The 22,418-nt window shown below is 39.7% G+C and overlaps 1 protein-coding gene across 3 annotated transcripts in view; it reads right to left on the minus strand.

Moving 5' to 3' along the window:
- The window catches only part of SCN11A (sodium voltage-gated channel alpha subunit 11), a 110,620-nt gene that overhangs the window by 37,645 nt on the left and 50,557 nt on the right, over positions 1 to 22,418 (minus strand). For all 3 annotated transcript variants that reach the window (XM_054681698.1, XM_016940747.4, XM_016940746.4), the window contains 7 exons: positions 21,219 to 21,457; positions 17,247 to 17,426; positions 14,196 to 14,579; positions 11,884 to 12,315; positions 3,524 to 3,637; positions 2,687 to 2,801; positions 636 to 790 (listed from right to left, as the gene is read on the minus strand). In XM_054681698.1, the coding sequence (XP_054537673.1) occupies positions 636 to 790; positions 2,687 to 2,801; positions 3,524 to 3,637; positions 11,884 to 12,315; positions 14,196 to 14,579; positions 17,247 to 17,426; positions 21,219 to 21,457 (1,619 nt within the window). The remainder of the gene's footprint in view (positions 1 to 635; positions 791 to 2,686; positions 2,802 to 3,523; positions 3,638 to 11,883; positions 12,316 to 14,195; positions 14,580 to 17,246; positions 17,427 to 21,218; positions 21,458 to 22,418) is intronic.

Here is a 22,418-nt window from a genome sequence, read left to right on the forward strand (position 1 = left end):
AAGGGAGACAAGAAGGACCAGAAGGCGTGGAGAGAGAGCATAAAGGAGTGGATAGCTCTATGGCTATAGAAGCTGATGGGTTCAGAGTTATTTCTAAACCTCATTGGGACTCATACCACACTTTGACCATGCATATAAAGCAACATCTCCTTGTCCTTTCTTTCAAGGGATCATGAATGACAGAAAATACCAAGGCAACTTACTATATCCTAATCTGGTCCCTGTAACTCCCTCCCATAATATTTTACCTTTCAGAAAACAGCACTATGGCTTATGGTAACAGGGAGAGTAGAAGCATTGCTGTCTAGAGAAAGAACTATGTAGGATACAGTGAAAATGTCTAGAAATCCCCCAAAAATGAGAGGTAGATGATCAAGGACCAGACTCTAGTGGCCACTTTAAAGAGCTGGTTTTAGTTACTCTTCCACACAGATAAAGCATCTTTGCTTGGTGATATCCCAGTTGAGCACGATTTCAGAAGCTGTGCAAAACCCTGCCCACTGCGGGAACCAGCAGCATCAGAGACCACTTCTGTCTGGTCTCCCATATTCCCAGTCCCACGAGAAGCCAAGTCAGAGTGCAGCTTCCCCAGCTGCCCTGATGCCCAATATCTCCACAAGACCATGATGATTTACCAGTGCCCCACTGCTCAGCAGAATCACAAAGATAATAAAGCTCTCAAACCAGCTGTGTTTCACTATTTGGTAGCAGGTTTTCCGCAGGTTCCACCAAATGACCCAGGGAGGCTTTCTCTTGTCCACGCTACAGCATGGAAAGCAGCAACCAAAGCCTGAAAGGAATTAATGGTAGCACTATCATTAGTGTCTGTAATAAACTGCATTAAAATGCAACTCTTCACCCCTTTCTGTGTTCATGCCCCTTGCCATGCGACCTGCAGTTGCTCCCATTAAAGAAGTAGAGCATCTTTTTCTAACCTCTTAAATCTGGTCCCTGCCATGTGACTTGCTTTAGCCAATAGAGTGGAATGGAAGTCACACTGTGCCAGTTCTGAGCCCAGGTCTTGAAAAGCCTTGCATGCTTCCACTTGCTGTCTTGTGCCATCTCCATAAAAAAAGGCAAATTCAGGCTACCCCATTGGGTCTGGAAGGAGGATGATAGACATGTGGAGCAGAGCCATGTTGCCCTGTTGAGCCCAGGCTAGATAACACTTGCATGAATGAAGCCAATCAAGATCAGCTGAATCCTGCAGGCACATGTTTACTATTTTATGCCACTGAGGTTTTGTAGTTGTTTGTTATGCAGCAATTTTTTTGGTAATCATAAAGAGATCATGTCTGGAGGACTCCAGGGAATGAGGTAGGATGGCCACAGGCTTTGTGAACCTCTCAGGTCATACACGAAAGAATTTGATCAAATGTCGAGACGTTTACAAAGAGCTGAGCATTTGTTCTGAACACACACAGGCCTTCAATATAGACCACATTGCCCTTTCCACCTTTTCTCCTCCTCCCCTTGTACAAATTCTGCTGATCCTTATTCATGATGATTATAACATTCTGCTCCTTTCCTCATCTTCTTAAACCACTATGGGCTCTCTTCACTCTGCCTCTTTTCTTCTTCCAAAAACATCAGTAGGTTCATCTTCCTAAAAGACTACACTTTTTTCCTGGCTTTTATCCCACTCCTCCCTTCTTTGATAAAACCACCTTTCTTTCTCATCTCCACTGTTGACATCATATGCACACCTCAAGGGCCAGTGCAAACATAAATCAGGAGAACTGCAATCTACTGGAAATCCTTAATCCAACTCCTGTCCAGCTTTGGAGCTGTTAAGCAACCTGGAATGTGAGTTTGAAACCTGTTATTTGTGTTGTTTCTGGACCCAATTTAATCCTAAACTTATAATTTTTTTAGATTCATTCATTAATTTGTTGTCACTTATTTATTTATCAACATTTGTTGAACCCATTTCTGGGCCGACTTCTATTCTTACACTAGAGATACAATGCTGATGAAGTCACTGCCTTTGTTTTTAAGGACCTCATGGGGGAAACCAGTGCAAATAAGTTCACTACAATGAATATAACAAATAGTAAAGGCCTATAGGAAAAAGCCACTACATCCACTCAAGGAATTAGGAAAGCCTGCATTTATTGATTGCTTATTTTTGTTCCAGATGCTCTTCTAAGGATTTATATTCACTCATTTAATACTCACAACAACTCTTTGCTTTGGATACTATTATTACCCTCATTTTAGAAATAAAGCACAGAGAGGTTAACTAAATTGAACAAGTCACACAGCTCATAAGTGGCAAGGCCAGAATTTGAGCTCAGGCAGTCTGGCTCCTAAGCTAAAGATCCTGACTACAATGTCTAAACTCTTTTCTTGGTCTTTCACCTCAAATACACCCTGACATTGAATGCCCTGGGAACCATAGAAAGTGGCAGACATATTGGCCCAGTGGGCTTTCTAAGAGAGTTTTCCAGAGTGTTTACCTGGCATTTTGGGCCATGTGAGAGGAGCCCAATTAAAGCAAGAATTTCCTGAAATCCCCTCTGCCTAGATCCGACAATCGCCTCAAGAATCTACGGGTGCCCTCTCATTGCTTTTGTCTCCAATAGAAGTAGAAAGATGATATCTACTAAAACCACAGAGCTTCAAAGAAGAACAGAAACCCCATCCAAAGATTCTGTGAACTGGATGCAGAAATACTGCCACTTACCTTTGGGCAAACATCTCTCTGGTTGCTTTTTGGGAACCATCTCAGGTAACCATCCAAAGCCATCCTGAAGATCAATGGTGCTACATTCTGATAGTATACTGGTAACATCAGACTTCTGCACATCAGAACAAAAGGAAGGGGGTGCCTTTTACTAAGACCTTCTTTCACCATAGTAGTACGGAGTTTCTCATTGTCTGATTTTTTAAGGATGAAATGAACTAGGCCAAAGTTTCTAGGATGAGAGGTGTCAAGAAACACCCCTCCTGCTGGGTCCTTTTCTAAGTGCTATGACCAGCCTGACTTCAGAAGAGAACTCTCTAGCTCATCTCTATAGCTGAGGAATAGCAATGCATATGAAGATACAGTACCTCCACGTTTTCTCCCTACAGATCATAACCCTGATAGGCTGCCTAACTCCAATTATGTGAAGAGAAGAAGGCTACTTTACTGAGACTATAATTTTCCACTGTCTCACCTCCTGGAATAATAGGCCTAGACCAGTGGTTCTTATTTCTTTGGCCCTCCAGGAGACATTTTGGCAATGTCTAGAGACATTTTTCATTACCTTAACTGGCGGATGCTACTGGCATCAAATGCATAGAGGCCAAGGATATGGATAAACATCTTATAATTCACAGAAAAGCTCACCACGACAAATAATTGTCCTGCTTCAAATGTCATACTAGTAAAGTTGAGAAACCTGGCCTAGACTTTTGCTCAAAACTCGATTCTTGCAATTTTCTCTGCATTAATTGTGCCATTTTTCCATAATAACTACCCTGGAGAAGGTGTGTGGATGAGCCACAAGTTCCTCTGACAACATCCTAGGAAAATTACCTTTCGGGGATCCTGTATGGTCAGATGAGGCTCATCTTCAGAGAACATGTCAATTTCCACACTTTGAACTCTCTGGCTGGTGGGCTTCTTGTTCTCCTGATGGAGCTCATAGGCCTAACACAGAGAGCCCAGAATAGAATTAATATTCCTCCTGGACATGTCAATTAAGATGAAAGAAGTTTGAATGCTATTTGGTTTTCTCTTTGTCATGAGAATAAGCCTTTGACATTATTACTCTTTTTTCTCTTTAGAAACTGCTCCTGGAAAAACTCAACATAATATAATTCTGGGAAAACTACTAGAGGAAACAGATACTGAACTTGTTGCAAAGATACATAATCAAAACAGTATGGTTCTGGTACAAAACTCCGCAAGTAATTCAGAAATAAAACTTACATGGAGATTTAATATAATTTATATGGGGATTTAATATATTTTAAATGTGCTCTTTCAATTCAATGGCTAAATAATAAATTATTTAATAAATGGTACACAATGCCATAATATAGTCAAAATAAAATATATAATCTTATGATATTCTGATGTAAAAATAAATGGGTAAACATTTTAAAAGAAAAATTTAAAAAATTACTTGCTATCATGTGGGGTACAGAGAGTTTCCTTAGCAAAACAGGAAACTAAAAGACATAAAGAAAAATAATAAAATATATCACTACATAAAACTGAAAAATAAATTTGTTCTGATGACCTACAGGAATATCTAATAAGGATGTGTACAGTCATGTAACCAAGCAGCTTGGCAGCTGAGCCTCGAACTGTGTTTTAAACATTTTTTTCTTCTTTTCCTCTTCCTCTTTCCCCTCCAAGTCTCAAGATACAACTTAGAGACAAACTGCATATGTGTTACCTCTTATCTTGAAATACAGCCTTGGAATGTGCTGTGAGCCTCCACTGCCTTTCCTTTCCCATACTATATTCCCATACCTTATGCACATTTATTTACCTAAATGCTTTTTAAGTACATGCCATGTTCTTTTATGTGGTCATATGTTTTCTTAGAAGCTTCGAGAGTCAGATCCTGATAGGGACCAGGTACCTCTAGAATTCTCTCCCCAACAAGATTACTTCAAGAACAGAACCTACTTCAGGCTGTAGAGTGACTACAAGATTGACTGCAACTAATTTATAACCTGGCAGGATCCATGATGGCACCAGCCCCTTCACCACATGGGACAATAATTCAAGAGGGGCCACTGGAGCAAGTCACACCACCTGGCACCTCCTAGCCCCTCTTGCCTATTCTGCATCTCAAACCCTTTCTTTAAAAACCCCCGCATTCCGGGACTGTTGTGGGGTGGGGGGAGGGGGGAGGGATAGCATTAGGAGATATACCTAATGCTAAATGACGAGTTAATGGGGGCAGCACACCAACATGGCACATGTATACATATGTAACAAACCTGCACGTTGTGCACATGTACCCTAAAACTTAAAGTATAATAATGATAAAATAAAAAAAAATAAAATAAAATAAAATAAAAACCCCCGCATTCCTTCCACAAATTGAAGAGTAGAATGGGTCTCTGCTCTTCCCCTTGCTGGCACAGATAATAAGAGAATATTGCTCTTTCTTATCATAATTTGTTATTATTTTGAATTCTTTTCATAAGCAGCTAGCAGCCGGACGGACCCTTTTGCCGGTTACAGTCACATCTTGGGTGAATGTTTTATTCTAACATCTATGTGAAGACTCTTGCAACTCTGACATTATAAGGTCATGATTCAGAAACGTTTCTCCACACATGTAATAGCATATGTAAAAATACACACACATACAAATATAGCCACGAATATACCTCAAAAACATACACATACAAAAAGGGGTAACCTGTCTGTGGACTAGACACAGAAAAGAAATATAAAGTAGTAAGAATTTAAATAAGATAGCAGGTAATGGTGTCTAAAAGTACCCTAGATGAGGAAGGGAACCAGAGCTATATTTAAGGCTTGAAACTGTGGGCTGAGGTAAAGTTTTTGCACTTAAGAGAGAAAGCCAAAAAACACAAATGCCGCAGCAAACGCTTATGATTACAATTGTATAAAGCTGCATACGTAGGGAGACAGGAAGAAGTACAACCTCAGAAATAGGACCTGGGCAAAAGTACCCACTGGTTCAGTGACTGGATCTGCAATATGACTTGTATCATTATTAGACAACAACCCAAAGTTGGCGATAGAAGACATGGATCTGAAATGGATGCCACAGAAGGATTTATTACAGACAATCATAGAACTTAGACTGCAAAGAGAATGATAGATCCTCCCACTAAAGATGAGCTTTTAAGCTAACATTCCAAAATATATGAGGAAACAAACATAAAATCAGTAGACTTCCTAAAATTAACAACTAGGAGGTGAATTCACTTGAGAAAAAGATGAAAGTAACATAATAATCTGAAAATGTCTTTAAATTAATACATTTAGAATTTAATAAAGAAGTCACATAGCGTTTCACTTCCTGGATGATAGCATGATAATCTCTGCGGACGTTCTCCCTAGGGAAATAAGCATAAGTGGTGAAAACTGTTTTAAAAATAATTTAAAGTCTCTAGAAATTATTCTGAGAGTGCACAGCAAATGAAGAAACATTTGTTCAAGAAAATCTACTAAAATTCAGTAAGAACGGTAGAAATTGATGACACTTAAGCCATGATCTGACCTCTCCCCCTAGCCCTTCCAGCCAAGTTTTATGGAGGCTCCACTCTAGCCCAAGGTGGCCAAGAAGATAGGGCTCCCTCTACCCTAGCTCTCAATCAAGGGATGTGGTGATGGGTGCACCAAAATCTCACAAATCACTGCTAAAGAACTTATCCATGTAACCAAAAACCACTTATTCCCCAAAAACTACTGAAATTAAATTTTTTAAAATGAAATTGAAAAAAAAGATATTGAGCCTTTTGAATGGAAAGGCACATCAATGATATCTGCATAAAGGGAAAATCTTTTTAAATGCTTACATTAAAAAAAATACAGCCTACGTGTTAAATTACCTATTGCAGGCCAGGCACAGTGGCTTATGCCTGTAATTCCTGCACTTTGGGAGGCCGAGGTGGGCGGATCACCTGAGGTCCAGAGTTCAAGACCAGGCTGGCCAATATGGTGAAACCCCATCTCTACTAAAAATACCACATTAGCCAGGCGTGGTGGCACACACCTGTAATCCCAGCTACTTGGGAGGCTGAAGCAGGAGAATCGCTTGAACTCGGCAAGCAGAGGTTGCAGTGAGATGAGATTGTGCCATTGCACTCCAGCCTGGGTGGCAAGAGCAAAACTCCGCCTCAAAAAAAAAAATTACTTATTGCATACTTATTTTATTTTAGTGCAAGGCCTGTCACATGGTGGTCATTCAATACATTTGAAATAAAGAAATGCTGGCCGGGCGCAGTGGCTCACGCCTGTAATCCCAGCACTTTGGGAGGCCAAGGAGAGCAGATCACGAGGTCAGGAGATCGAGACCATCCTGGCTAACATGGTGAAACCCCACCTCTACTAAAAATACAAAAAAATTAGCCGGGTGTGGTGGCAGGCGCCTGTCATCCCAGCTACTCGGGAGGCTGAGGCAGGAGAATGGCAGGAACCTGGGAGGCAGAGCTTGCAGTGAGCCGAGATCGTGCCACTGCACTCCAGCCTGGGCGACAGAGCGAGACTCCATCTCAAAAAAATATAATAAAATAAAATAAAATAAAGAAATAAAGAAATGCTGTTTAGTATCATCAAAAACAATCCCATTTTCCAATGCATAAATGATTACACCACCATGAAATGCCTACCAATAAAAATGCATGAGTTATGGGAAAAAAAAAAAAGCAGCAGCAGCTGCAGGCCATCAGCATTTCTTATCTCTTCCAACTCTGAGTTAAGGCCTCTAAATTTCTGGTGAGTGTGGCCAAAAAGTTGGCTCCCTTTTTCCATCTAGCCCTCCACTCATAGGGCAGAGACTTTATCCCAGAAGTGGCAGCCCAAGAATACTAGAATCATCCTCATTCCAGCTTACTTGTAGGGCAAAAGCTCTGGGGGTGGGGAGGATTAAGGAAGAAGGAAACTGAGAAGTTGAGAGGCTACTGCCCCTGCCCAAGTGCCTGGAATTGTGCTTAAGAGAGTTTGCCCAGAGTGGGAGGTAATTCATAAGAAAAAAGAGCTCTGAAGCTCTCCATAGAACTGACTTTATTTGAAACAAAGTGGTGCGGGGAAGCGTAAGTCTAAGAGTGTTCTTGAAAACAATGGATATTGGATATTTTGATCACAAGCAAATAAGAAGAGACTGGTAGCTCTCCTTCATTAAAGGCAAGAAACTAAAACATAGGTCAGCAAATTCATCACAAAGAACTACGGAAAGTGATGGCTAAGGAGAGTCCCCCTGGGGTCAAAACAAATCTCAAAGACTGAGCTTAAAAGCTATCACTTCCTGAATTTAATTGAATCAGACAGTTGAGCAATTTATGCCCCATGGCATTGTCAAGGAAAATAGAGCAATTATCTAGCAATTAGTTGAGCCTAAAATCGAAGTGTAATACCAAAAGAGGCAGACAGCTTAACAGAGAGATCACAGAAGGAGACAAAGATAGCCTTGCTGAAACAACAGTCATCCTAGACTGACCGTGTGCACATCCAAGGATGTACTCTCCTAGGAGTGACACCAAAGCTTTCACATTGTGTGTGAATGGAGGGGGATGGGTTGGAGAGGGAGCGGATTCCACTAAAATAGTCTAGCCAGATTACCATTTAATAAAGAAGCTTCAGAGAGGAGAAAAGTGAATCAGTTATAGAGTTTCCACAATATGTTACTTAAAATGTCCAATTCAAAACAAAACAAAAATATGAAATGTGCAAAAAACAAGAAAGCGTGACGCACACAGGGGAAAACAGTCAGTAACAGAAACTGCACATGAAAGGGTCAAGATGTCAGAGCTAATAGACAAAGAATGCAAAGAAGCCATTATAAATATATTTAAAGAATTAAAAGGTACAATGCTTAAGGAGATAAAAGATACTATGACCATATAGAATCAAATACAAAATATCAATAGAAATTATATTTTAAAAAGAACCAAATAGAAACTTTGGAGTTGAAAATTATCATAACTGAAATGAAAAAGTCACTAGAGAGACCAACAGTACATTTGAAGAAAGAACCAGTGAATTTAAAGATGAATCAACAGAGACTGTGCAATCTAAAGAGCACAGAGAAAACAAAAGAAAAATAAAAAGAGCCTCAGAGAAATGTGGTGCACCATTAAGCACACCAACCAGAAAGGAAAGAGAGAAAGGAACAGAAAAAATACTTAAATAAATAATGGCTGAAGACTCCTCAAAATTGATCAAAAACATTAATCTACACATCTTAGTCCAATTTATGCTGCTATAATAGAATTCCTGAAATTAGTAATTTATAAAGAACAGATATGTATTTCCTACAGTTCTGGAGGCTGGGAAGACCAAGATCAACAGGACAGTATCTTGTGAAGGACTTCCTGCTGCATCATAACATGGCAGAAGGCATCACCACATGGCAAGAAAGAGAAAGGAGGGATGGCGGCAAACTCATTCTTTTATTAGGAACCCACTTCCACAGTAACTAAACTACTCCCACAATAACAGCATTAATCCATTCATGAGACCAGAGTCCTCGTAATCTAATCACCTATTAAAGGTCTTACCTCTCAACATTGTTACTTTGGGAATTAATTCTCCAACATATAAACTTTAGAGGACACATTCAAATCCTAGCACTCCACATCTAAGAAGCTCAATGAAACCCCAAGTAGAAAAAACACAAAGAGATCCACACCTAGACATATCATAGTAAAAGTGCTGAAAGACAAAGAAAAGAGAAAATCTTGAAAGTAGCAAGAGAAAAGTGGTTCATCATGTACAAGGTGACATTGATAAAATTAACACTGACCTTGCATTAGAAATAATGGAGACCAAAAGGCAGTGATATGATATATTCAAAGTGCTGAAAGAAAAAACAACAGTGAACCAAGATTTTTATATCTAGTGAGGCTATCTTTCAAAAATGAAGATGAAATAATCACATTCCCAGATAAACACAGATAATTATTTGGTAGTTCGCCTACCTTATAAAGAATACTAAAGGACATCCTCCAGGCTAAAAACAAGTGACCCTAAATGGTAATACAACACACAAGTATGATAAAAAATATATATTTCTTTTCCTTTCTTCTTTTAGCTGATTTCAAAAGCAATTGTGTAAAACAATATGTTTAAAATTGTGTTGCTGGGTATGTAACATATAGAAATAAAATATATTTGCTAATAAGAGCACAAAGGATATGGGTGGGAGCAAAGTTGCATTGGAGTAAGAAAATCACACCTGCAGGTAACTCACATTCACAGGAACAAATGAAGACAGCCAAGAGTAACTAAGAAGATTATTAAAATAAATCTTATAAATATACACTTATTTTCTTTTATTTTCTCAGCTCCTTCAGTAGACATCTAGTTATATTAAGCAATAATAAAAAAAAGTTGTTTGGGTTTTAACATATATGAATATAATATGTAGAATTTAAAACAATACAAAAAGAGGAGAGAGGAAATAGAACTATATATGAGTAATATTTCTATAGCTCACTGGAATTAATATAAATCTGAGATAGATTCTGATGAGTTAGATGCATATGTCAAATTTTAGAGTACCCAAATAAGGAAATAATTCAAAAAGATTTTGAAAAAACTAAAGTTATTAAAATGTTATACTAGAAAATATTTACTTAATGCAAATGAAGCAGTAGAGATATAATAAAGGAAAAAACATGGAAGACATATAGAAGACAAAGAGGAAAATATGAGAAGTAAATAAACTGAATTAACAATAGCATTAAATATGAATGGCTTAACCAATCCAATCAGAAGGCAGAGATTGTCAGAATAGATAAGAAAACAAGATCCAATTATACACTGTCTGCAGAGGACACATTTTGGGTTCAAAGATATAAATAGATTGAAAATAAAAGGACGGAAAAAGACATGTTATGCAAACAGCAACCATAAAAGAAGCTGAGATGACTCTATTAACATCAGACAAAATAGATTTAAAAACAAAAAACTTACTAGAGATAAAGAGGGACATTTTATAATGATAAAAGAGCCAAAATATTGGGAAGATATAGCATTTATAAACATATATACACACCTAACAGAAGAGCCCCAAAATATATGAAATGAAAATTGACATAACTGTTGGAAGAAACAGACAATTCACAATAAACATTGGAGATCTCAATATCTTATTTTCAGAAATGAATGAATAACCACTAGATAGAAGATCAACAGGGAAATGGAAGATTTGAACAAAACTATAAGCCAGTTAAACCTAGCAGACATCTATAGAACACTTAATTCCAAATGGCAGAATACACATTCTTCTCAGGTACACATGGAACATTTCCAGGATAGACAATACACTATGCCACAAAACAAGCCTCAAAAATTTAAAAGGGCTGAAATTGTACAAAGTATGTTCTCTGATCACAATGGAGTGAAATTCAAAATTAATAACAAATAGAAATTTGAGATATTTATAAATATTAAACAACACATTTTTAAATAAGCAGTGGGTCAAAGAAGAAATCATAAGAAGAATTAGAAAATAAGATAAAATAAAATATAATTAAATATATAGAAAATAAAAATGAAAATAAAATGTATTTGATACAGCTAAACATTGGTTAGAGAGAAATTTATAGCTATCAAATATGAGTCAGTAAACAGGCCCTCCTCAGACATCAAATCTGTCACTGCCTTGATCTGAAACTTCCCAGCCTTCAGAGCTGCGAGAAATAAATTTCTCTTGTTTAGAATTTACCCAGTCTATGATATTTTGTTATAGCAGCCTGAATAGACTAATACAATATCCATTACCCTCACACTCCCTGACAGCCCTCATCTCCCACCACTCCTCACCCACAAGATTGGTCTCTGCAGAAACTGAGTTTGTTCCCAGCACTGCCTTTTTTTCTAAAACAAACAAACCAACCAACAAACAAAACATGCTATTCTGTTTACTTCCCAATCCCCTTTTCCTCACTTTTCAGCCAGTCCAAATTCTACATTTCTTGTAGAGTTCAACCAAAGGAATTCCCCCTGTCATCCCAGCCCACTCTGATTTTGCTCCCCTCTGAACTCCTCTGACACCTCCTATCTGTGCCACACCTGCAGGACCACAATAAAGAACCTGTCCTGAGATGTGCACATGGGTATCAAAGGGCAGCCACGTTTTATACCCTTATTATCCTTGCATAGTGCCTAGAAAAGGGCAGGCTCTGTGGTAACTCCAGCTTTGTATGACCTTTAAGTCTATGTGTGAACCTTCATACCTGTCGTTCAGACTCAGGTTGTGTGATGCGCTGTGCATTATCTTCACCAGAAAATTCAACATCATCTTCCTCCTCCGCAAGTGGTGCCAACCAAGTCCAATCATGCCTGACGCCCAGGGTCTTTGGTACAGAGGTTAGTATACCAAGCTCCTCCTGGGTCTCTGAGCCCCTTTTCATCTCCGTGACCAGGGGAATGATGTCTTTGCTTTGTGCAGCACAGCCTCCTGTCACCTCTTTTTGCTGTGGTAAGTTTTGCTTCCTGCACCACTTGTGACAGAAATGCTCAAGAGTGTGTCTCACAAAACAAAAAGCCCGGCGGAATCGATCCAGTGCTAACTGGACTTTAGTTTTCCTGGCCTCTCCTTCTAAGTTTCCATTTCTTTCCTCATTGCTAAAGGAATTGAGCAGTAAGGCAATGAAGAGGTTGAGCACCTGGGAATGGGGTGGGTAGCAAGAAGAAAGGAAAGTTTAGCAAAGGAAAAGAGATAGTGGGTTTCCAGGACAACTTTTCCCCAAGACTAAAAACAGAATCAAATGAGAGTTTTATGTCCCCCTGTCTCCTAAGAAAGCTCATCTATCCAATAAATAAAAGATTGAGAAAGAAATAGAAACAGTAAGACAGAATAAAAATTGAAATTAAAGGGTGCAAATAGCCAAGTCCACTTTCCCTACATATAAAGAATATGGATGAGTAGACCCTTACCAGGGTAAAGCAGAATGGGATAACCATATGGCAAAATTGAGAGTACATTTCTTGAGGAACAGCTGGATAGTGAGCTTTGATTTTTGCTGGAATTTCCCACAAGGATATGAATCTGATATTCAAGCCCAATGTACAGTCCTTTCTTATTTGCATATTTGTGAGATGATGTACTTTACAGTTTCTTTAGGTCCTGTTGCCCTAACCTTAGTAACGTACTGGGGCCAAGCCAAGCGAGTTGGACCAAATATGCAACTCTTTCGTTGAACCACATATCACTTCAAATTCACATAATCCCAATAGCTTCCTACCTGGGTTCTTTGCTCATAATTACACACTCTCTAATTCATCGTCTTTACCTCCTCAAATTCCTTTGTTTGTGGCTCTCTTTAGCTCGACAATAGACAGCCTTTGGAGAGAAGTGCCTGGTGGGTGTGAATGGGTCTAGTCACAGTTCCTCAGCTGCACTGTGAGAATTCCCACCTCTGGATCTTTGCTTAAGCTCTCCTCTATCTGTCTAAGTCCTCCTTACCGTATAAGCGGTCTTCTCAAGTTCTGTAATCTTCCACGAATCCTTTCTCGGTGCTCTCCTCCCACTCCCACTGGTGATGCCCTATTCTTCTGAGCTTTTGTATGTATCACTTAGTGTCTAGGCACACCATTTATTAGGTACTTAGGATAAAGCTATCGTGTGTAGAGAGTTAATTATATTGCACTATAACCCCACCTTGATCCTGAAGATCTTGTGCAGTAAGGCAATGAAGTGCACTTAATTAGCCTCCTCATAAATATCTATGCTTCCAGCTGCAAGTAACAGACTCAAGCCAGCTTATACAACAAAAATCTGTAGCATAACAAGAAGTTTGAAAATAGAACAGCAGGCCAATTATGACATGAATACAGGTTTGTTCTCTCTTTTCACTCTACCTGCCTCAGTGCTGGCTTTGTTTTAGGCTGGCTTTTCTCATGGTTGCATAATGTTTGCAGGTTTGGTCCAAACCCCTCTGGCTAGGCCCCAATACCTCATTGAAGTTAGGGGAACAGGGACCTAAAGACACTGCACAAAGTACACCATCTCTCAATTCGTGCAAACAGGAGAGGATTGCACAGCAGTCCTGGATGTCAGATCCATATTCCTGTGGGCAATTCCACCACAGCTCCAAGCTCATGATCTGGCTTTTCCAGGGGTCACAGTCATAAAAAAGCCCAGAGGAAGTAAAACGATCATTTTTTAAAAACACATATTTCTTAAGAACAAAAGATTGTTCCCAAATTGCTCCAGTGGACATCTCTTTACATCCTATTGACCAAATTAACTCACTAACTCCTATTTCAGCCAATCACTGGGGAAGAGAATACTATTGTCTTAGAATAATCATCTGGAATAAAATAAATTTGGGGGCATCAGTCAAATGAGTAATATGTGTCAAAGAGGGTTTTTTCATGCTTATCGTACTTTTCTCAAACAAAATTTGAATGAATATTTCAAATATTTATTTGGCATTATATTTAGAATAATAATTTTTACTAGTAAAGTTTTGCAAATGAAGTAATGCATTTGAGAGGCATGTAGGATCTTTTTTTTTTTTTGAAAAAAATCTAAGACACATACCACAAGTTTTCCTATCACTGTGATCAATATGAAGACAATAACACACAATGATGATGATGATGTATTCTCTTCTTGCATACATTCCCACATATTTTCGATCCATTCCCCGCAGAGGATGCGGAATACCACCAGGAAGGAGTGCCAGAAATCCCCCATGTGCCAGTGCCGTAAACATGAGACTGTCGGGCCTGTCGGGTTACAGAGTTTTGGACTCTTTCGGGAATTGAAGCTATGGCCAAAAAGCTGCATGCCAACTACCGAGAAAATAAAGATCACAATGACCAGGACCACAGTCAGGCTTCCAAGGGCTCCGACAGAGTTGCCGATTATCTTAATTAGTGTGTTCAAAGTTGGCCAGGATTTGGCTAACTTGAAGACCCTGAGCTGTAGAAAAAGACAACAAACAAAAATGGAAGAAAAGCCAGTTAAGGACAAACTCCATCTGCTCATCTATAAAGCAAATGACATATACCCAAACTTATGACATCCAAAACTCTCTTCAAAGTTAAATCCATCCTGAACATAGCCATCAGATCTCTGTCATAATCTAATGCTCACCTGTATCTACTTTCTTATTTGAAAATGGAAACATTGGCCGGGCACAGTGGCTCACGCCTGTAATCCCAGCACTTTGGGAGGCCAAGGCGGGTGGATCACAAGGTCAGGAGATTGAGACCATCCTGGCCAACATGGTGAAACCCCGTCTCTACTAAAATACAAAAAAATTAGCTGGGCATGGTGGCGCATGCCTGTAGTCCCAGCTACTCGGGAGGCTGAGGCAGGGGAATCGCTTGAACCTGGGAGTCAGAAGTTGCAGTGAGCTGAGATTGCGCCATTGCACTCCAGCCTGGAGACAGAGCAAGACTCCATCTCATAAAAAAAAAAAAAAGGAAATATTTTGTTTTAGTTTTTTAATCATAAGGACTTTGGGATCAGCATGGTGACTGAGCTACATAATTATTATATAAAATGAATATTTTGGAATTCTATGTAATATACCAAGCGTCAGCGAACTCTGGCCTGAGAGCCAAATACAGTCCATTGCCTATTTTTGTATGACCTCAGAGACAAGAATACTTTTCCACATTTAAATGATTGAAAAATAATCAGGCCAGGCACAGTGGCTCTCATCTGTAATCCCAGCACTTTGGGAGACTGAGGTGGGTGATCGCTTGAGCACAGGAGAGTTCAAGACCAGCCTGGGCAACATGGTGAAACCCCCATCTCTACAAAAAATACAAAAATTAGCCAGGCGTGGTGGTGTGCGTCTGTAGTCCCAGCTACTCGGGAGGCTGACGAGGGAGGATGGCTTGAGCCTGGGAGGCAGAGGTTGCAGTGAGCTGAGATCACGCTACTGTACTCCAGCCTGGGCAACAGAGCCAAACTCTGTCTCAAAAAAGAAAATAACAATAATCAAAAGGATATTTCATGATGCATTAAAATCATATGAAGTTCAAGTTTCAGCATCCATAAATAAAGTTTATTGGAACATAGCCATGCTCACTGGTTTTTGAAAGTCTATGGCTTCTTTTGTGCTACAATGGCAAAGTTTAACGGTTGCCACACAGACCACACAGCCTGTAAGGCTGAAAACATTTACCATGTGGCCCTTTATAGAAAAAGTTTGCTAACTTCTGCATTATATAATTCAGGCCACGAGTTTGAATCTAAGCCTCATAAGAATGATTAGAGTAATATGGCATTTGTAGTCAGGAGAGAAAAGGCAACCAGCTATTCAAGACTTGTATACTTTTTCCACAGAGAAATTTTATCCTAGATCTTCACAGACTTTATAGGAAACAACCTTAGAGAAAACATAGAAACTTGTTTTATAGGTTGTTTCTTATATTAACTTTTGATATAAACTGACGGTTTTACTCCAAAGTACAATTTTGTTAAGCACATCCCCTATTTGGGGATGGAAATGTTGCAGGTCAGTAAGGTTTCTGCTTGAAGAGGACTGTCATTGTCTACTCAAAGGGGAGCTAGGAGCATCCCAGGAAAAACCTGTGGTTCCATTCTCATACAGAGACAATGCCACAGATTTCCGTGCATTAGAGCCTGGCTGTAATAAGCCTAAACAATGATAAAGCAAATGCAATTTTGCTTACCTGAGTGCTAATAAAACATTAGTAGGAAAGCTTAATAACACCTGACTTTGAGCAGTGTAACCTCTTACTATATCCCAAGTATAAAAAATATAAAATGTACATTTAGGTAACTGAATGAGGTGTCTTACTCTATAGGCTTAAAAATCCTATCTGAAAAAAAAAAAGGTAAATATCTTTGAAAGGGGACAAAATCCCACCTTGGAGGTTTTCTAGTTCCCCTTCTCAGATTGGATTTCTCTGTAGTCCTCTGTCTATACCTTTCCTGGGCTCTGTCACACTGTACTGTGCATGTAGCCCAGTCTTGTATCACTCCTGTGCTGCAAACTTCTCAAAGACAATGATTTCCTCATCCTTTGTGCCTTCCCTCATGTCAGTTTATATTAGGTACTTTGTAAAGGTTTCCAGAATGCTTCCAAACTGGATAGCAGGCAAAGACTACAGAACAGGAATGTAGCACTGGCAGCAGTGAGAAGGAAACTTGTGAGATAGATAGCACCTGCCATCAGCTACCCTGCATTCCTCCCCGGCATTCTATAGTCTTCACCCACCTTGGCGAGCCCAATATGACCTGAAAGATAGGAATATTTTCCCTTATTTATTTATTGCCTCAGAGCTCCATGGGAAAAAAAGAGTGTCGGAAGGGTTGTGCACAGAGCAAGGAACAGAGTCCTCACACTGGGAGACACAATTTTGTACCCAGTTGCCTAAAGGGTCATCTCTGGCAGGAAGGGGCTAAGGGTATAAGGGTTCAGTTAAGCGAAGTCCCCCCAGGGACTTGCAAGACTATTAAAGACCTGTGCAGGAAGAGGAGTGCAGTTTTGGTTCTGGGATTAAGGTAAGATAAATTAAAGTTTAGTACAAGATAACCATTGAACTCACTCAAAACATTTTTTCCACTTAGGCAGCTACGTTTATGCAGTAAAATAAGAAAGTGCCTTACCACTCTGAAGGAACGCAAGAATGGCCAGCTTCTCTTTTGAAGTACACAGTTCATTACATCTGCAAAACTCAGAAGAGCAACAATGCTGTCAAAAATATTCCAGCCTCGGCGAAAGTAGTGGTAGGGATCGAGCGCAATGATTTTTAGGCACATTTCTGCTATAAAAATGCTAGTGAAAACCTAGAGTGGGACAAAGAAGAATGAGAGAAGGAAGCCGCGGAGATAACACTTTTAAGAATGGCCCAAGGGAAGTACAGAGGTTACAATGAAATGAAAAGTATTCTCATGATTGACACACTATACCCTAAAGTCCATGCAATAGAAATATTTACTATTGTAGCATGAACCTCACTATGACTTTGCTCCTCTCTCCATCCCTCTCCGTGGTGCCCAGAGCAATGTAACCAAGCTCACAGACACCAGAATGGAAAATGAATATTATTTCTCATTCTGTTGAAGATAAAGCAAAATGGTATTACTGGTAGATGGCAGGGTGACAAAGTGTCAGGCAATCTCTCCTCTGAATTCTCTTTAGAATATCAATTAAAACAATTAAAATAGGGAGAGAAGGAATGTAAACAATAGCCCTGAAAACTAAGGATAATTATCCCCCATAAACTAGAATCCAGGAGGAGTTCACCTGACCACCTAATTTCAACACCTTGATCAGAAAAATTAAAAATAAAAACAAAAAAGGGGCACAGATCATAGAATTAGAAAACACTTCCAGGGGCAAAAAAAAAAAAAAAAAAAGTCTTTGAGCAACTCAATATATGGGATAAGCCTTAAATTTGTTATGGTTGAAAGGAGAATTAGTGAATCAGAATATAATCCTAAAACTCATTCAGAATGCAGGGCTCACACTTCCAGAACAAAATATCAAAGAATAAAAAGGAGAGGCAGGAATTACAAAAAGTACTGAATTTTGTATTTTCCATGGGCAAAATAGTTTTGTCTTTGTCTTCAATAATCAGATAAATACAGGCTTAAGAAATATGTAAAAATGTTGAATGTAGTAGCCAATTAAAAAATAAATCTGTCTTCCATATCTTTGCAAAAAATAAAGCAAATAATTTCTTCACAGCAAACAGCACAGTCTTATCACATACAAACACAAATAAATAGAAATGAAAAAAGCAAGAATACAAAAATAATAAGGTAATATTAAAAGGATTAAAGTCTTTACAAGGATTGTTATAAAACTGTCTACTACAATTCTGGGGGAACCTATAAACGACTAAATTTGATTATTAAAAATAATGGATTATCTATTTTTATAAATGATTCAATGATTTACTATTTATTTTTAAAAATGCCTGAAATAAAATGGCACAAGTTAAAGACAAAAGGATAGCAAAGATAAATCCAGGGTAGAAAAATAAAAATAAATCAAGAGTTACAAAGAAAATTCAAGTTTATTTTCATATTCCCCCTTTAAATACTGCCATCTACTCCTGCTCAGTGTCACCACCAGTATCTAAAAGCATACAGTGATGCCTGTCCTAGATAATTGTGTAGTCATCCCCACCTCTTTTGACTCACTCCTCCTTCTTGTATCTCCTTTAGGCTTTAGGCATCAAGCTCTACAGCATCACCAGATACCTTGGGACCATTAGTTTTGTCAATTCAATCCAACTTTTCTTTATGGCTTCTTGGCATTCAGTGTATCCCTCTGATTAGAGCAATCTCTACCCTAGAGAGTTAATTTTCTAGTCCAGTCCTGCAGAACTCCACAGAGTGGCTTAATCCTGGCCCATGCATCAGAGGAGGGAATTTTTGATGTGCTCCTTGGAACTTAAGACTCCAAGGCTTCTCTCCACCACTACTGCCATGGGAGCAGTAAATAGTGTGGCTGCCATTTTGGTATTGTATGTCCAGGGAGTAGGCCCACGGAATGGAAACACAAGCTATGTGTATGGTTCTACATATTTCCTGCCAATTTTTAGGAGCTAGGGTGCAGCTGCTGCCTGTGTACTTGGAAAACAACAATGTCCCTGTGGCCCTGTGGCTCCTCCTGCTCTGGAGGAAGTGAAGAAGAATGTCAATCACTCAGTTTCCAACTGCAAAATGTAGCTTTACCTCCACACTCAGGATGTCTAGTCAGTGGTAAATCTGAGATGGGGGTTTTTCTCATTTTCTAAATTTGGACCAGCAGATGAAAACAGATCACCACTGCAATTGGGAAGCCCTGTCCACAGAGATGACTCTGGGTTTTTGAGTATTCTCTACAACTTATTCAGTAACTCCATTCCACCAGGAGGTGCTAAAAGGTGGAGTCTGCTGACCATGCCCCTATAGACACAGCTTGCTGCCTTCAACTGAAACAATTTCAGCTCATTTCTGGGATGCCTCAGCAGAGGATAGCTGAATACATGGCCAGGAGACCCTGATCTGTTACAAGCAACTATGTGTTAGGTTTGTCAAGCAGCATGGAATCTAGTCTAACCCATTCACACTCACAAGGCATTTATTCCCAAAGGCAGCATGGAGAAAGGAATTTATGTGCTATGTGCAGACTGCCTGTGAGGAGAACCACCCTGATTTTATACTACAGTTCCACTGTATCACTGCTCCTTGTGGAGGGATGTGGAACTAAGGATGACAGGTACCTGTCTCTAGTGCAGTGGGTTCTTTTTTTTTTTTTTGAGATGGAGTCTCACTTTGTCACCCAGGCTGGAGTGCAGTGGCACGATCTCGGCTCACTGCAAGATCCGCCTCCCTGGTTCACACCATTCTCCAGCCTCAGCCTCCTGAGTAGTTGGGACCACAGGCGCCCGCCACCATGCCTGGCTAATTTTTTGTATTTTTAGTAGAGATGGGGTTTCACCGTGTTAGCCAGGATGGTCTTGATCTCCTGACCTCGTGATCTGCCTGCCTTGGCCTCCCAAAGTGTTGGGATTACAGGCGTGAGCCACTGTGCCCGGCTGCAGTGGGTTCTTAACAATGTAAAACTAATTTTTTAAAGACATGTAAAAAGACATCACAAAAAAAAATGCCAAAAAAGGAGAAAAAATAACACTAAATAAAAATACATACATACATACATACATGCTTACATAAAGCTTGCAAATATTCTGCAATGCTAAAAATGATCATCTTTGTCAGCAGGTACATGGGACATGAATTTCTTCTATTTCCCTTATTTATATTTTTCCTTATTTTTTAAAAATAAAACAGCATTTATTATTTTTTAAATTAGAAAGATAAAACAAAAGTTTAAGAAGAAAAGGCTAGACATTCTGGTAAGGTTTTTAGCTCATTAACCCATCAGCTAATTAGGGTAGATCATCCTGTGGGCAATTATTTGTTGTTTCTGATATTCGAGGGACTAATTTTTCCTTGAGAAAAATGCCTTCCACAAGAACCATAAACTGAAGTGAACAGTCCTTGAAAAGTCTGCCCCCCTTAGTTTTCCCAATTTAACTGAGACTAGATCTATCCAATGAGAAACATATTGAAGCAGGCTCAAGTCTGGAAATTCACCCCACCCCAGCCTGACCAACCCCCAAACAACCCCTTCCAAAAAAGTGAACCTTCCACAGCTGACAGGCCCTGATTCATCTTTCCAGGGAGAATAACACCTAGTAATAGTAGTCACATTATTTTGTGACAAATGATGTCATGAATATCACTGGGACCACAACAGCCATTACCATGGTTCTCTGGATATGGTTAACATTTTCTTGATTATCTCAGAGAGCTGACCTTTTAGGATGTCTGCTTGTATCTGGCTTACCACTGAATGGCTAAAGAGATACCTGAACATACCAGAGGGCCAACTCAGGACACATGGACAATTTCTGAAATGAACCGGGTAAAAGTAAAACCGTAACAGCCATCTTTTCCCTCACTCCACTGAAGGGGACCAAAAACCTAGGTTAGGTTAGCTCATTCACAAAATGTTTAGACTTTGAAAAAGTTATACTTTAAAGTATGAAATATGTTTTTTATTTTTAAAAAGTGTAATGTTACCAAATTCCCTATATTCAACATCTTCTCAAAACTGGCCTCCATCTTGTGATGCTCCATGGCCAAGAAGACAGTGTTGATGATGATGCAGATGGTGATGGCCAGCTCAGTAAATGGGTCAGTCATCACAGTTCTCAGGACCTTCTTAACGCACAGCCACTGGGGGCAACAGTTCCACATGAGGTACTTGGATGCCAGGTTTTCTCCGCAAGGGAGACAAGGCTCTTGTGATTTTTCTTGTTCTGGAGGAGAATGAGCGAGAGGTTGAGGAGTTAGCTCTGAAGCAATCCAGATGCCCTTTGCCTGAGTGCATTCCTTCCTCCCTCTTCCCCAGGGCCTCCTGATACATGATCAGTTGTGAAATGTTTTGATTTGTGTAGTCAGAAAGGTTTTTCCACCAATCTTAGTGCAGAAGAGACAATGTCCCACATACAACTAGCATGCGGCACAGTCAAGTCCATCAAATATTTACACTCTTACTGAGCATCCAGGAGCTGAGCTTTGATGTTAGATATATAGATGTGGAAATCAACATTGGCTGGCTGTGAATCCAATAGAGAGATAGATACAGGCACAAGTTATGTCCACTCAAGACAGACCATAAGGTCAGCTGTAACAGAGGCAAAACGGGCAACCAGGGCTCAAGGGAAGGGGCATCTATAAGCACTGAAACAGTAAAAGGGACTCTATCCTCTAGTTGAGTTCAGACCACCCCTGATTTCCCTGGCACCACTGCAGGGACACATGCAGGGCAAACGAGATGATGCAGTAGGCTTAAAAGTGCTAGAGGACCTATTTGACCCCCCTTGCAGGGAGTAAATCCTGCTCCTGAACACCAACCCCTGGGGTGGGGTCCTGTTACCTGCTATTAATCTGGTCCATCAGATGGCTCCAGCCTTTCTACATAGGTCTTCTATTGCCCATGTGGGGTTTCTGACTCTAACTTCAATAACAACTGCCACCTCCTGGAGACTTCAAAGTCTTCTGTTCTTTGACTGACTATTGTTGTCACTTGGATCTCTTGTGACTCCCAGGCCTGGTTGTGAGGCCCTGTTTATGCATTTGGTCTGAAGTCCCATCCCAAGTCTAGCCAGCTTCCACCTCTACCCAGGTGCCAGTTTAGAGTGGGCCCACAGGGAAGGTCTGCTTCTTGTGAGCCACTTTGTTTACATGCTCCAAAGAGGCAAAGGAAGTCACTCTTTG

The sequence above is a fragment of the Pan troglodytes genome, chromosome 2 (genome assembly GCF_028858775.2).
Source record: "Pan troglodytes isolate AG18354 chromosome 2, NHGRI_mPanTro3-v2.0_pri, whole genome shotgun sequence".
NCBI classification, from domain to species: domain Eukaryota; kingdom Metazoa; phylum Chordata; class Mammalia; order Primates; family Hominidae; genus Pan; species Pan troglodytes.